This window comes from Bison bison, unplaced genomic scaffold (assembly GCF_000754665.1).
Source record: "Bison bison bison isolate TAMUID 2011002044 unplaced genomic scaffold, Bison_UMD1.0 scf7180017864525, whole genome shotgun sequence".
NCBI classification, from domain to species: Eukaryota; Metazoa; Chordata; class Mammalia; order Artiodactyla; family Bovidae; genus Bison; species Bison bison.
The window spans coordinates 1,555,524-1,570,429 of record NW_011495076.1 but is presented as its reverse complement, the minus strand read 5'-3'; the positions used below and the strand labels follow the sequence as shown (position 1 = coordinate 1,570,429).

Here is a 14,906-nt window from a genome sequence, read left to right as displayed (position 1 = left end):
GTATTATAATTATTATTCACATCATATATTTATAATCTCTCTAAATATTTCACATACCTTATTTCAGTTGGTTCTTCAGTAACATTCTAGGGTACAGATACTATTATTACCATTTTGGCAAATGCAAAATTGGAAGGTCGGAGAGGTTGTTACTGGCCTCACATCATCTCCATTAAAAAGCAAGGGAAGAGTGAGAATCAGATGGCCCCTTTACCCTCCTGTTTGGACATCATAGTTATTATTCCTGTATAGTGTATAGTTAAGTAGAGGCACTACCAAGAACCTGAATGTGGTGGAATTCAGTAAAGGTGAATTAGAAGCTGAAAGGTCAGGTTTCAAGACCCTTCTTAGTTGTTGTCCACCTTCAGGAAGATCATTCAATCCTTCTGAGCCTGTTGCTCATTTATAACATGATAATAAAACCTATCTGAACAGGGTTGATTATAGATATGCTTAAGTACATATACAAATGTAAGATTCTGTTGTCATAATTACTATTTCTGAGTTACTTCTTATCTCCATACTTCTGTATTTTAAAGTAAGTAAAAGTTTGAAAGTCTAGAAAATGTTACTTGAATTTTTTTTCCAATACAGCTGTTATAAAGTGTTTAAAAATCTATTTGCAGGTTATTAGTGACATGTGGGTTGTCTTAACTAAACAGCAGACACATATAAGGTAAATATGGCATTAATGACTTTGTTACTTCCTCCAGTTTATTAAGTAGGTATTTACAGGGTATTAATTTTATAGTTATGTGTTGTGCACGCAACATTTGATAACTGATGTTTCAGTTGTTGCCATCCCCCTTCTCTGCTTTTATCCTTATTCCCTCTCTGAGCAGAGCTAAGCACATCACTTACTTGTCTCTAAGCCCCATCCAGTATGCTCTGACAGTAGCCCTACACGTATTTCTACTTGAAGGACACAGCTTTGTGCTTCAGTTTGGCAGGTAAAGCAAATTACTCTGTTGATGGTTTTAGGACCAATGGACAGCCTTTTGACAGAAGAAGAGGGAAATGTAAAAGTGGACTCATACCTCACTTTTTACATAAATTCCAGATAGATCAAAGATTTAAATATAGAGAAAAATGAAACTCCCAAATAAACCAAGAGTTTATCATAATGTTAGAGTTAGAGGCCTTGTTAAGAATGGCATAAAACCGATAAGGTAGAAGGAAAGGTTGATATGGTTGACCAGATAAATTCTATGGTAAAATACCATAAGCATTATTCAAAGCAAATACAACTTGGGGGAAATATTTGCAGATCATAACAAGGTAGTAATGACCATCACACATAAAGAACTTCTATAAATTAACAACAAAAATGCTAAAAACCCATTTGAAAAATGAGTGAAAGGTACACACAGGCAGCTGAGAAAACACATTCCCATTTTCGCTTTCCCACTACACTCATGTCCCACGAATCTCTTTTGTGCTCTTTGACCAGGAAAATCAGTTTCCTGCCCTTGCAGTGGTTGTGCCCTAAGCCCGTAATTGTGCCCCCTGCTTCCCACAGCCTGTCTTGGCATGACTCACTTCTCTAATCTTTGCCTAAATGTCACCTCCTGTAAGAAGCCTTTTCTGCCTATCATCTCTGAGTAGATCCCTTGTCTCCTTGCTTGTTATTCTCCACCGTCACACCCTTTTTCTTTCTCTCAGCATTTTTCACCATGTGTTTACAAACTGCAGTGTTGTTGCCTGTATCTCCTGAAAGGGGGGATGGCCATTGCTGTTCAGTTCAGCAGTTTATATGCAGTGCCTGGCATATGAGGAAAGAATAGTAGTTGAGTGATAAAGGCTTATGCATGAGTAAATAGATACATGAAAAAAATGCTCAGTCCCATGATAATGTGGAAACCTTTTTACTTGCCAGGTTTGTAAAAATTAATACCCAGTGCTTGCAAGGGTGGTAGGGCAGTAAAGCAAAACATATGGTGGGCCTGTCCTTTAACCCAGCAGTTTCACTGATGCAAATGTGTCCCCTAGAAATGCTCATAGAAATGCAGAGGTGATGGTACAGAGATGCCCACTGTGGTGGTGTGTAAATGTGAAAGTGAAAACAGCCAAAGTATTCGGTAGTACAGGATTGGTTTAATTATGAGCCAGTCAGAAAGTAGAATTCTTTATGGATATTTCATCATACATCTTTGAATTAAAAATTATAAAACATATAAAGGATGATTATACTTTTATTTTAAATATGAAGATTTTATATGTTTATTTGTACATAGGGATGTGGAAAGATAAAACTTATAATTATTAGTAGGGGATAGGATTAGAGGATGGAGTAAAGGAAGTCTTAATTCTAGTTTCATTCTTTTGTGAGTTTTTTGGGGGGCAGTAGAGATTGCTGAATTTGTGTGTCTGTATATTTTCTTTTATAACACAGCCTTATGTATTGTTCTTTAACCTCTGCAGTGATAAATTATTGCATGCACTCTGGTTCTCATTTAGAAGCAATTTATTGTAACTGTACCCTTGCTTCTACCCGACACCTTTGAGGGCTGAGAAAAAGGAAAAAGCTTCTAGTACATAAAGCCAAAATTTATTTTCGATTGAGATGAAAAATTTTTAAGAGCTCAGAAAAGGGCTAAAGGTTACAACTATAGTATGCATCTGGAAGAGAAAGGTGGAACTTTTCACAGAAACAAGAGAGTCTTTTCAATAATAACTCAGCTATAGAAATAATTATAGAAAAACACTGAGCTTCATGGGGCTCTCAATCTAGGTAGGATCAGAGCTTTTTGGAAAGGAGAAAGGCACATTGACATTTCATTTTGTATTAAGTACCAAAGTCATATGCCAATATAAAAAGGGGAGGGGTAGGATACACATTTTAATTCTCAAGATGTGAGCACGAGTGTCTCCTTTATTCAGGGACCTAGGGGTTAAAGGAGGATAAAGACAGCATGATGAGGTAGAAAATGTATTGATTCTGAAACCAGTCAATATATAGACCTGGCTTTGCTGCTTACTAGCTCTGTGACTTGCTTTCCTTAGCTGTCAGTTGGGATAATAAATAGTTGTAAGATCAGAGTTAATGTAATAGTCATATTAATGGTCATATTAACATTAATGTAATGGTCATATTAACATTCTAGGTGCTTAATAAATGGTAATGGATAATTTGTACTTGGAATGAAAGAAGAATAAAGGAGGACCCATTCACTTCCTTCATTTGCCTAATATATTTACTCTTTGCTAGTACATCAGTATTTTTGAAACCAAATCGTCCAATCAGATACTATGCTACCCAGATTACCTAGATTAGGGGTTAATTGAATCATTTGTTCATTCATTCAAAAAAAAAAGAATTGAACTGTATTTGCTAGGCATTGTTCTAGGTCTTAGGTCTTGAAATATTTCAGTGTTTAGCATAGAGAAGGCATGTGTTATCGAGTTGTATATTTGTATCTCTGATCCAGACTTCTCCCTTGAACTTAAGATTTATACATAGACTCAGTGTTTGTCATCTCTATTTGGGTGTCTGGTGAGAATCTCAAATTCTGTGAACGCAGTACTGAGCCTCTGAATGTGCTTCCCTGTCAGCACACTTCTGCTGGATCTTCTTCAGCTCATTTTCCTTCTGGCTCCCTCTTCTCTAATCATGCCGTCTTTACTGTCAGCCTGCCAAGGAGCTGGCTGCCATGAGTTAGTGAGTGAGTGAAGTTGCTCAGTCGTGTCTGACTCTTTGTGACCCCATGGACTGTAGCCCACCAGGCTCCTCCGTCCATGGGATTCTCCAGGCAAGAATACTGGAGTGGATTGCCATTTCCTTCTCTGCTACCATGGGGCTTTGTCATGTTTGTTCTCTCTGCCTGAAGTGCTCTTCCACCGGGGATCCTCAGGCTCCAATTCTCAGGTCCTCAAGGCTCTGCTCAGAGTTCACTCAGTTGGTGACCACACAGATTAATTTATACCACCCTGGACATCCAGTACTTCCTGCATCTTTTCCCTGGTTTCCTTTTTTCTGCATGGTATTTATTGCCATGTAATGTTTGCTTATTTGCTTCTGTTTGTCTCCTTCAACTTATATGTAAACTCTGGGGCACAGTTTCCCCCCCACCCCATCTTATTTACTGCTGTGTCTTCAGTGTTCAGTGAAATTGAGTGAATGGATGGATTTGTACCCTGTCCTCCTGAAGGGTTCATTTCAGTAGGGGGAGTCAGAGGATACTCAAGTAAACCTATAAGTGAACATTTTATTTTCTATGAGAAGATAAAACAGGGAAATGGAGTGTGAGTGATCAAGGTGGGAGGCACTGAATATGGGAGTCAAAAGAGCTGTCTGATGTTTTAAGGCGTAAAATGAGTCTAGTGTGACGGAGCACAGTTGGTCAAGAGGGAACACGGTAGAAGGTGAATTTCAAGGGTGAAAGATGGGGACCATCTAAAGAAGACTATGTGTAATTACCAAAAAAAAGCAAACCCACAACCAACTAGAAAGTCTTAAGAATGGCATATCTGGATTCCCATTTTTGAAATTTGCTCTCAGTGCTGTGATGAGACTCAACACAGGGTTGGGGTGCTGGGAAGGGGACCAGAGTGAGATGTGGGGGGGGATAGGCCTATAAAGATGTATCCTTTCTTAGGAAATTAACATCAAGCAAAACTAAAGGTGGCATTTTGTGACTATTTTTTGTTTCAGAACTGCTGCTGTGAAAAAGTCTTGTGTGTGGCTTCCTATATTGTCTCTGTGGCAGTTATAGTTTATGTGGGAGCCAAGGGACCGCTGGGGACAGGAAGTAGGGCTATGGGACTGTGAGGGCTCCCTGCTTTGTCAGGATATTACTCGTGAGGTATGTGATACATGGCAGCCAGCAAGTCTTGTTGGCCTAAAAATACCCATGTAGTCAGATATGTGGGATGTGCAAAATAAATTGTTTTAAAAGACTGTAGCATCTGTTTGGTTTATAACTTTTAGTTATTTTGGTTTACATGTATGTGTCCTGAGGGAATATTATAGAAGTTGTAAAACTCATATTTGTCAGGTAAAAATGCACATGATTGAAGTGCTTCAATGGTGATTCAATGGTAGTATTTCTTTTTTCATTTCAGAAAACACCAGTTTGATCATGGAGAGGTAAAGACTTAATATTACCAAAGTGTGCCTTGTTTTAATGTTTGTATATATTTGGACTTTTCTTTCTATTCATTTTCTCACTTTAAATAGGCCTGTATGCATTTTTATGAGAATACTGCAAATATGACCATTCATTTGTTAAAGTAGGTAGCTAGGAAACTCACTTGGTCTGTTCTGATCATCATCAAGGTAATAGCAGTTCACTGCTGGGGTCCATTTAGGCACTGTTGCAGAGTATCTTTGACATGATTGGAGATCATTTTCCTCTCTGCTCACCTTGCCCAGAGGCCTCAGAGATGTGACTGGCTGCTGTTCCCATTTCCTGGTGATTCAGCCTGTTTCTTTTTAAATAAGGGATAATTGACATATAATGCTAGTTTCAGATGTACAGCATACTGATTTGAATTTGCATACCTTGTGGATTGATCACCACAGTAAATCTAGTTAAAATTCTTACTATACATAGTTACTAAAAATTTTTTTCTCGTGATGAAGACTTTTAGGATCCTCTTTCTTAGCAATGGCATGGTGACTATAGTTGATGATACTGTATTTCATATTTCCACCTGGTTCAGAAGTGTGGGCTTTATTAACCCCAGACTTGATTCTGAGTGGAATTATAGGTCCACTTGCCTTAAGGATTTTATAATTTTAGCCCTCTAATAAAATGGAGAAGTTTGAAAGTGAATTTTAAGACTTGTTTATTTCAGAAATCAAAATATTGTTTCTAAGAAAAAGTACTCTTTTCTAGTATATTCACCAATTTAACAATATATTCTTAAACTTACAAATATTAGGAGTAAAAAATATGTTCTCTGTCTTTCAGCTGGTTTATCACGCATTGCAACTGCTAGCATATACAGTCCTTGGTGTTTTAATTATGAGACTAAAGCTCTTCTTGACACCACACATGTGTGTTATGGCTTCCTTGATCTGCTCAAGACAGGTGAGATGATTGTTATGTCGGTATTATAGATGCTGTGATAATTTTACCCCAGCCTTTGTTATTAAGTGGCTCTAAAATAATATTGAATTGCCCAAAGTTCTTTAAATTGTTATAATTAAAGTTCTTCATGGTTTTGTTATAATCTTTCCAAAGGTTAAGGGCCACAGCAGATCATTTATCCTTTTAACTTCTAAAATGGTCCTAGGCATACAACAAACACTCATTCAGTGCGGGCTAAATTCATGAATGGTAACTATGTAGATATTGACAGAAAGCAGTGATCGCACAGGGGCCCACACTCAGAAGGACTCTGCACCGAGATTGATGCATAGCTATTTCGCTGCTTTGAACGTCTTAAAAATTGTCAGTCAAGGAACCCATGTTTTTATTTTGCACTGAGTTTGGCAAATTATTTAGGTAGGCCTGACCTTACTGGAACCTGGAAGTAGAGAGAGCAAATTAAGAGAAGAATTTCTTAAACCATGTCCCACCTATATAAAGCTAATGGTAGAATTCTTTCGACCCCTCAGGTTATTGTTTCTGGAACTTTTCCTTCGAATTATTAGTCCTGTATCTGGGATGCTAGCAGAGACTGTATTCTTCTCTGGGAAGAACTTTTGCTTATTTCAGGATGCAGGCTGCTTGTACTAACCATTGTCAATGTGTTCTTTATTTGATTTCAGCTATTTGGATGGCTCTTTTGCAAAGTGCATCCTGGTGCTGTTGTTTTTGCTGTGTTAGCAGCAATGTCAATACAAGGTTCTGCAAATTTACAAACCCAGTGGAATATTGTAGGGGAATTCAGCAATTTGCCACAAGAAGAACTTATAGAATGGATTAAATATAGTACTAAACCGGGTAAAAAAAAGTCTTATTATTTAGCTGTGGTTTTCCCTATGGTTTTATATACAAGTGCACAACCTTAACTTAGTTACTTCCAGTGGTTTTAATCTTTCTAAGAAACCCTGTTTCTCGATTATCTAGAAAGAGAGAGATGTTAATCTTGCTTATGAAATTTGCTAAAGAAATGTTGTAAGTATTTTCTTAATAATTTATTTCTCTGTTTTCCATAAATTCTAATTTTTTAAAAAATATATCCAAAGTTTTGCATGGCACAGTTTAAAATGATTTATGGTATGCTTATTTTCCTGATTAATTTTTAATCTCAGTCCTTCACATTCCTTCTTGAAATGAACTCAAGGAATATGATACTTGATTCATGTATCCAAAGGGAACTTTTTGTTGTCATAAGGGAGGCCTGGCGTGCTGCAATTCATGGGGTCGCAAAGAGTCGGACATGACTGAGCAACTGAACTGAGTATCAAATCATCTTTCAGAATTCCTTGGTGCTGTAAAACTTCTCTAGTCAATGCGTTACTTCTTCTTAGAATCAGGAAAAGACACTAAAAACAAACAACCAAAAGAAACAGAGATCTTCAGTGATGAGGCTTTGTCTTGCAAGGAAAATATTTTATCCAGACTTGGTTGCTGACCACCGTTTTATCAGCTACCCAATTCATTCTGGTTCTGTTACTGAATCTTTATGTCACGATTCAGGCCTCAGCTTTTTTACCTGGGAAGTAATGGAGCTGACCAGAGGGGGACTCCTTGTCACGTCCCCCAGGGGTCTTCCTAAGCCCTTTGCTCCTGCTTTGCAGATGCAGTGTTTGCGGGTGCCATGCCCACAATGGCAAGTGTTAAACTCTCCGCACTTCGGCCTGTTGTGAATCATCCACATTATGAAGATGCGGGTTTAAGGTTAGTACACAATTATCACATTGTTGAAAACAAGTTTTTCATACAAATAGAAAATGAGTGAGGGAACCAGCAGCATAACAAGAAGTGTTTCAAAAAGGATATGGCGAACTGGAGTATATAGAGGCTGGGGACAAAGAATACTGAGATAACATGGTTAAGTTCAGTGCAAACTGTTAAGGCCCCATAGGACAATAAAGCTGCAGTCTTTGGGGTTCTCTTCTCTCCTTGGCAGCATAAAGAAATCACACAGTGTCTGTGTTATACAGGGCTCCAAAACACCCAGGTCCTTATTAGTTATCATCACCTTTAAGTTCCTCCAGAAAATTCATTAGCCTATAGTTTTTATTAAGGTTTTCTCATAGGATATTTTTCTTGAATTTTGAGGAGTCAGTTGAAATGGAATCTAATTCAAGGAGAGGTTTTATTTTTTATTCTCTAATTTTCACCAATATAGTTCTACTGAAATGATCATGTTTTTTTTTCCTACTATTTTTTCATAAGTTAGAATGTTGTGTTCTCTTTGAAAATGTCTGTCGCTCAGTCATGTCCAACTCTTTGTGACCCCGTGGACTGTAGCCCACTAGGCTCCTCTGTCCATGGAATTCTCCAGGCAAGAATATTGAAGTGGGTTGCCATTTCCTTCTCCAGGGGATCTTCCCAACCCGGGGATTGAACCTGGGTCTCCCAACATTGCAGGCAGATTCTTTACTGTCTGAGCCACCAGGGAAGCCCATGTTCTCTCTGAAAAGGAAAAAGATTAAATTTTCATTTAATTTCTAGGTTGGTCAGCTAGTCATTTCCTAAGTGATTGGTGATCTTATTAATATTTTATGTAACATTGGGCCATACCTTTTATAAATAAAAAGCTTTTTCATTAAAAAATCAATTTTAGCAAACTAATTTCTGGAGCAACTGTGTTGAATAAACTTAGTTTTTTGTTTTAATTATGAATAAAATGGAGAGCCATTTAATACTAATTGTTGGTTATCAAAGTTAGGACTGCCGTACCTTTAAAGTTAACAACAAACCTTTAAAGTAGTCCTGTAGTTGTCTTTGTGTAGCTCATACTCGTATCTGTGATAGAGTGATGGGAACTTTAAATCAAGCAATCAAACAAGCCAAAAGACTGAGTTTGCGATGAAAAGATTCATTAAACTGAACTTCTTCTCTCAGGACTCTTGTGCTGCCTGTGCCTTTTTTTGGTTGACCTCCCCAATGCCCCTGAGCCAGCAGCTCTTGTGAAGAATGTCCTCTTGACCTGATTTTTCTATATGGAGTCTTTCTTCTAGTTCCATTCAGTACTTCTGTCCAAATAGGTTGATTGCATTCTTTTGATCTTGAAAATCTTCTGCCCAATTAATTTTCTTTACAGAGCCAGAACGAAAATAGTATATTCGATGTATAGTCGGAAAGCAGCTGAAGAAGTGAAGCGAGAACTGATAAAGTTACAAGTGAATTACTACATTCTGGAAGAATCGTGGTGTATAAGAAGATCCAAGTGAGTACTCAGCAACAGTACTTTATATTCATAGGACATTAAAGTTAATTCAGTCTCATGGCAAGTGCTTTACTAGTTGTATGTGTGAAACATATATAAGCCAGATGTGTGAAACATATATAAGCCAGCATACACACTGAGGAAACCAGAAGGGAAAGAGACATGTGTACCCCAATGTTCATTGCAGCACTGTTTATAATAGCCAGGACATGGAAGCAACCTAGATGTCCATCAGCAGATGAAAGGATAAGAAAGCTGTGGTACATATACACAATGGAGTATTACTCAGCCATTAAAAAGAATACGTTTGAATCAGTTCTAATGAGGTGGATGAAACTGGAGCCTATTATACAGAGTGAAGTAAGCCAGAAAGAAAAACACCAATACAGTATACTAACGCATATATATGGAATTTAGAAAGATGGTAACAATAACCCTGTGTACGAGACAGCAAAAGAGACACTGATGTATAGAACAGTCTTATGGACTCTGTGGGAGAGGGAGAGGGTGGGAAGATTTGGGAGAATGGCATTGAAACATGTATAATATCATGTATGAAACGAGTTGCCAGTCCAGGTTTGATGCACGATACTGGGTGCTTGGGGCTGGTGCATTGGGACGACCCAGAGGGATGGTATGGGGAGGGAGGAGGGAGGAGGGTTCAGGATGGGGAATACATGTATACCTGTGGCGGATTCATTTCGATATTTGGCAAAACTAATACAATATTGTAAAGTTTAAAAATAAAATTAAAAAAAAAACAGATACTTTAGATTTTTGTTAAAAAAAATAAAATAAAAAGTACATCATAAAACCAAAAAAAACAAAAAAAACCATATATAAGCCAAAAAACCTTTCTGATAATTATTTGGAGTTTTTTTTCTTTTCAAATCATTATAAATATCTTTTTAATTTGTAATGATTTGCATGTGCACATTACCTTTGTATGTGCACTTATTGATAATTTCCCAAATTGTTCATACTTGCCTTTGATGTTTTTTTTTAAAAAGTCTAAAGTTGGATGTATTTTCTTTCAAAAGACTTGTAGAGTTGAGACCAAGTAGTGGAAAGTCTCACTGTAATGAAGTCCAGCAACTTTATCTATTGTACATCTCTACAACTTATATCCTGGGATAGAGAGGACTCTATCCCAAATTCACCTTAGAGCAGAGATCCCCCAACATCTGGGTCTAACACCTGATGATCTGAGTTGGAGCTTTGTAATAATAGAAATAAAGTGCACAATAAGTGTAATGCACTTGAATCATCCTGAAGCCTTCCTCTGCCCCGCTTCTGTGGAACAGTTATCTTCTGTGAAACTGGTGCCTGGTGCCAAAAAGGTTGGGGAACTTCTGACTTAGAGTGAAGCTTCTGTCTTACTGTTTGTATCTTATTTGAGTGGGAAAATGATTAACATTACAGCAACCCCTATTCTCCTGGGTTTATATTTTAAATTTTTTCTATTTCCACAGAGAATTTCACTAAGCACATTAGAGCAATAAGAGTTGGTAAGATTTTAAAAGCAAATGTGAATTCTAAAGTAGACTATTTAGAAAAGTTGCACTTGGGTGAAGTGAAGTGATGAGTGAAGTCGCTCAGTCACGTCCAACTCTTTGCGACCCCATGGACTGTAGTCTACCAGGCTTCTCAGACCATGGGATTTTCCAGGCAAGAGTACTGGAGTGGGTTGCATTTCCTTCTCCAGGGGATCTTCCTGACCCAGGGATCGAACTGAGGTCTCCTGCATAGTAGACAGACGCTTTACCCTCTGAGCCACCAGGGAAGCCGATAGCAAATGATAGCTTGCTATTAAAATACTGAAGCATCATCCCATAAGGAATATAGAAGTAGTTTTTATCAGAAATCAAGGATATTTTATGGAACACTATTATTTTTTTTAATTTTCATTACTCTTTAAGTAAACAGAAATCTTCAGGAGATTGCTATATCTGTGGCTTAATCAATCTCATTCACCATGTATTTCAGTGATACACGAAGGTGTTAAGATAAAATGATTAAATATTGACTCAGGAGTAAAAATAGTTCTGAGGCAGTATCTATCAAGTGTTGCCCACAAGGAAACTCAAATAATTGTTTATTGTTGAATGATTTTCCAGTGAGTATGTCCCAAGTGACTGGAATTTAATCAAGATCTACAGAAAATGTTACTGAGTCATAATTGAGAAAATGCTCCACGTCTTTATGAACATAAGGATATGTATGAAACATATACATAACCTTTAACTTTGTTATATAAATTTAGGACAAAAAGTTGTAAGCATCTCTCATAACAATTTGATGAAGACATTGTAATAAATGAATGTTGGCCTGACGTTTACAATCAGAAGGACTCAGTTTCTTGGCAGATTTCTGCCAGCACTGGGGTCTTTACTGTCTCAGGGTTTACTTTCTGACTCAGTGATGCCAACCTGAAACACCTGTAAGTTACTGGAACATAAAAATTGTTCTGTGAGCTCTCTTCCCCAAGCAAATGATGAACCTTGATTCAAGAGTCTTCATTTTTCCCTAGACCCATGCATATTTGAATATGTGAAAATTGCAGAGGCTGGCGTTCTTTATTCTAAGATGTTGATGGAGCTCCTTGGATTTGCATAATTGTAGTAGTCTCATATTCTGATGGGCAGAGCACTTGTTTTTGTACACAAGAAAGGATCAAAAGACAAATTTAGGAAGTATGGCAATAAATCTTGGACACTGCACAAAGTCAGCAGTGAATTAACTGGCTTCTGATCCTCTTCATTTGGAGCTCACCTCCAGGGACAAGGCTGAGAGTTGGGTGGGGTGGAGGTTTGTGCTGGGTTTCCCCTGCTGCACTGATTGCCCTTGTTGTGTTTGGGCAGCAGGAGTGGAGAGAGAGGAAAAAGAGGAAGTGGCTTCCTCTTATCTGGTTCCCCCTCAGTAACGACACTCTCCATCTTCTACGGGATTATAAGTCTCAGAAAGTCTTAGGCAGGTGCACTCTGCTCAAAGCTTCAAACAAAACACAGCTGTGCTCTCTGTTCTGACAGAGAAGCAAATGGAGGGCTCAGAAGAGGAAAGGGAAGAAGGACTAATACTCAGTACTCTTACTTTCACAGTAGGAAGAACTGAGTTTCTGGCCAGAGCTGTCAACCAGAACTGGAACCTTCCTTACTGCTTTGGCCCTCACTCTCCAATTCTGTCATGCCAGCCTAAGACAGTTGTATGTGATTGGAAAAGAAAAATATGCCCGAACAGGGGGAGCAAATGGGGAACTAGTATAGGAGAAGAAAAGGAAGAGGCACTAATTCACCTGGAGCTTAAACTGATATCTGCCACGGTGGGCACTATATATGTGCTCTCATTTACAGAGTGGCTTAATTGTGCACTTGATTACTCTTGAAATACTTAATACCCTGTGTTCAAATACAAGTAGGAAAATATACTCAAATACAAGTTACAGATTCAGTTTTTAATTAGCTCCTTTTTTATTCTCAATTCTCTGCTCCTTCTCATTAATTCCCATAATAGAGTTGACATAAAAGTAAAAAACATGAATTCAGAAGAAAATTACTGAGATTTTCACTAATGCTGTTTTAAAGACATAGCTGACTGGCCTCAGGAAACTTTAGAAAACTCAGACAAGAACTAAAAGATGTTACACTTAGAGCTCACAAAGGCGGCGCTTTGTCTCGTCTTTTCCTGAAAGCAGTTGAACTCAGTAGCTGGTGCTTCGTGTGTGTTTCACTCTACTATCACTGGCCTGCAGTGTAGTAACAGTTTGGCCTTGGTATGTGTGAAAAAATTAAAAGATGGAAAACCCAAGCCCAGTCATATCTTCATAGGTTAATAGAATCTCTTATCAGCGAGGGTGTGAAGAAAAGTGTGCACTGAACACTCTTTTGTGGGAACACTCACTGGTAATACCTTTTTGGAAGATAATTTGATAGACGCATAGTGAAAATTGAATAGCGTTTTGACATGGTGATAGCACTGCTTCTAAAAACTTAGCTTATAGAAAGATAAAGGCACAAAATTATTTATATCAGCATTGTTTTATAATGACAAAAATGAGAAACAATTAAGATATCTATCCATGAAAGAGTGATTAAATAATACATAAAAGTACTACACCTATGAAAAAGAATAAGGTAGGTCTTCATGAAATTGGACAGTGACCACTTTCTATTGCTAAGTGAGGAGTCCCAGGTTAATCTCAGTTTTGTAAAAGCAACCCGGGAGCACCTGTGAATATAAATGTCTATGCCTATGTTTTTGTGTGCTTGTATGTCTGAACGTGAATAAAAAAGGTCGAACAGAATGCATGCTGGATTGTTTATAGAAGCACCTCTGAGGAAGGGCATTGGAGGTGATAGTGGCTTCTACTTATTTATTTTGATAGGTTCATATTTTGACATCTTTTGAGTGAAGGTTCCCTTTAAATTAAAGATGTTATGGAAAAGGAGAAAGCATGTGCATTCCTGTCTAGTGCTTGCCTCGTGGTAAATAGCAGGGTCATGGGGTTGCCCTTGGTAATTAAAGGGACTTGTTGGAAATGGTGTTTTCTCTTACAAAGAAAAGTGAAGCAGCTATGACAAAACACAAGCTGTTGTCAAATCTCTATAATTTTTCCTTGGTTTTTCTGTTTTTTAGCATTTTAAAAATGTAAAATTTGTGAAATCCCTTTCACTTTTTTTGTTTTTAATTGATATTTGGAAGAGTCCAGGCCAGTTGTCTTGCAAGAATGTCCCACATTTGAATTTGTCTAACTTATTCCACATTATTAAATTCAGTCTGGCAAAATTTGGCAAGAACACTGCATAGATGGTGTTGTGTACTTTCCATTATGTTACTTTTGGAGATACCTGTCACTTTGTTCTGTTATTGCTGATGGTAAGTTTGATAACTTGATTAAAGAATGTCCCAGCTCTCGCCATTTTAAGGAGACAAATGTCCTTTATAATCAAACCTTTCACCAGGTAGTTCTTGCATCCACTCATCCACTTCTTACACTTTCCTGAATCAGTTATTATTAATACATTGGTGATTATAAAACCAGTAATATAATAGATTTGAAAATAATATATCAGTTACTGTTTAGTGGAAGTAAGAATGGATTTGGTAAATAATAAAGGGTCACCTTGTGTCTCCATGTCAGTTCAATTCAGTTTAGTCACTCAGTCGTGTCTGACTCTGCAACGCCATGGACTGCAGCACGCCAGGCCTCCCTGTCCAACACCAACTGCCGGAGTCTGCTCAAACTCATGTCCATTGAGTCAGTGATGCCGTCCAACCATCTCATCCCCTTCTCCGCCTGCCCTCAATCTTTCCCAGCATCAGGGTCTTTTCAGATGAGTCAGCTCTTCGCATCAGGTGGCCAAAATATTGGAGTTTCAGCTTCAACATCAGTCCTTCCAATGAACACGCGGACTGATCTTCTTGGACTGGTTGGATCTCCTTGCAGTCCAAGGGACTCTCAAGAGTCTTCTCCAACACTACAGTTCAAAAGCATCAATTCTTCTGGCTCAGCTTTCTTCACAGTCCAACTCTCACATCCATACATGTCTACTGGAAAAACCATAGCCTTGACTAGATGGACCTTTGTTGACAAAGTAATGTCTCTGCTTTTTAATATGCTG

General features: G+C 38.0%; 1 protein-coding gene across 1 annotated transcript in view; it reads left to right on the top strand.

Moving 5' to 3' along the window:
• The window catches only part of DPY19L1 (dpy-19-like 1 (C. elegans)), a 90,931-nt gene that overhangs the window by 69,804 nt on the left and 6,221 nt on the right, over window positions 1-14,906 (top strand). Inside the window, exons 16-21 of the mRNA XM_010831227.1 lie at window positions 627-676; window positions 5,062-5,086; window positions 5,913-6,032; window positions 6,716-6,890; window positions 7,691-7,790; window positions 9,163-9,288. Coding sequence (XP_010829529.1) covers window positions 627-676; window positions 5,062-5,086; window positions 5,913-6,032; window positions 6,716-6,890; window positions 7,691-7,790; window positions 9,163-9,288 — 596 coding nt within the window. The remainder of the gene's footprint in view (window positions 1-626; window positions 677-5,061; window positions 5,087-5,912; window positions 6,033-6,715; window positions 6,891-7,690; window positions 7,791-9,162; window positions 9,289-14,906) is intronic.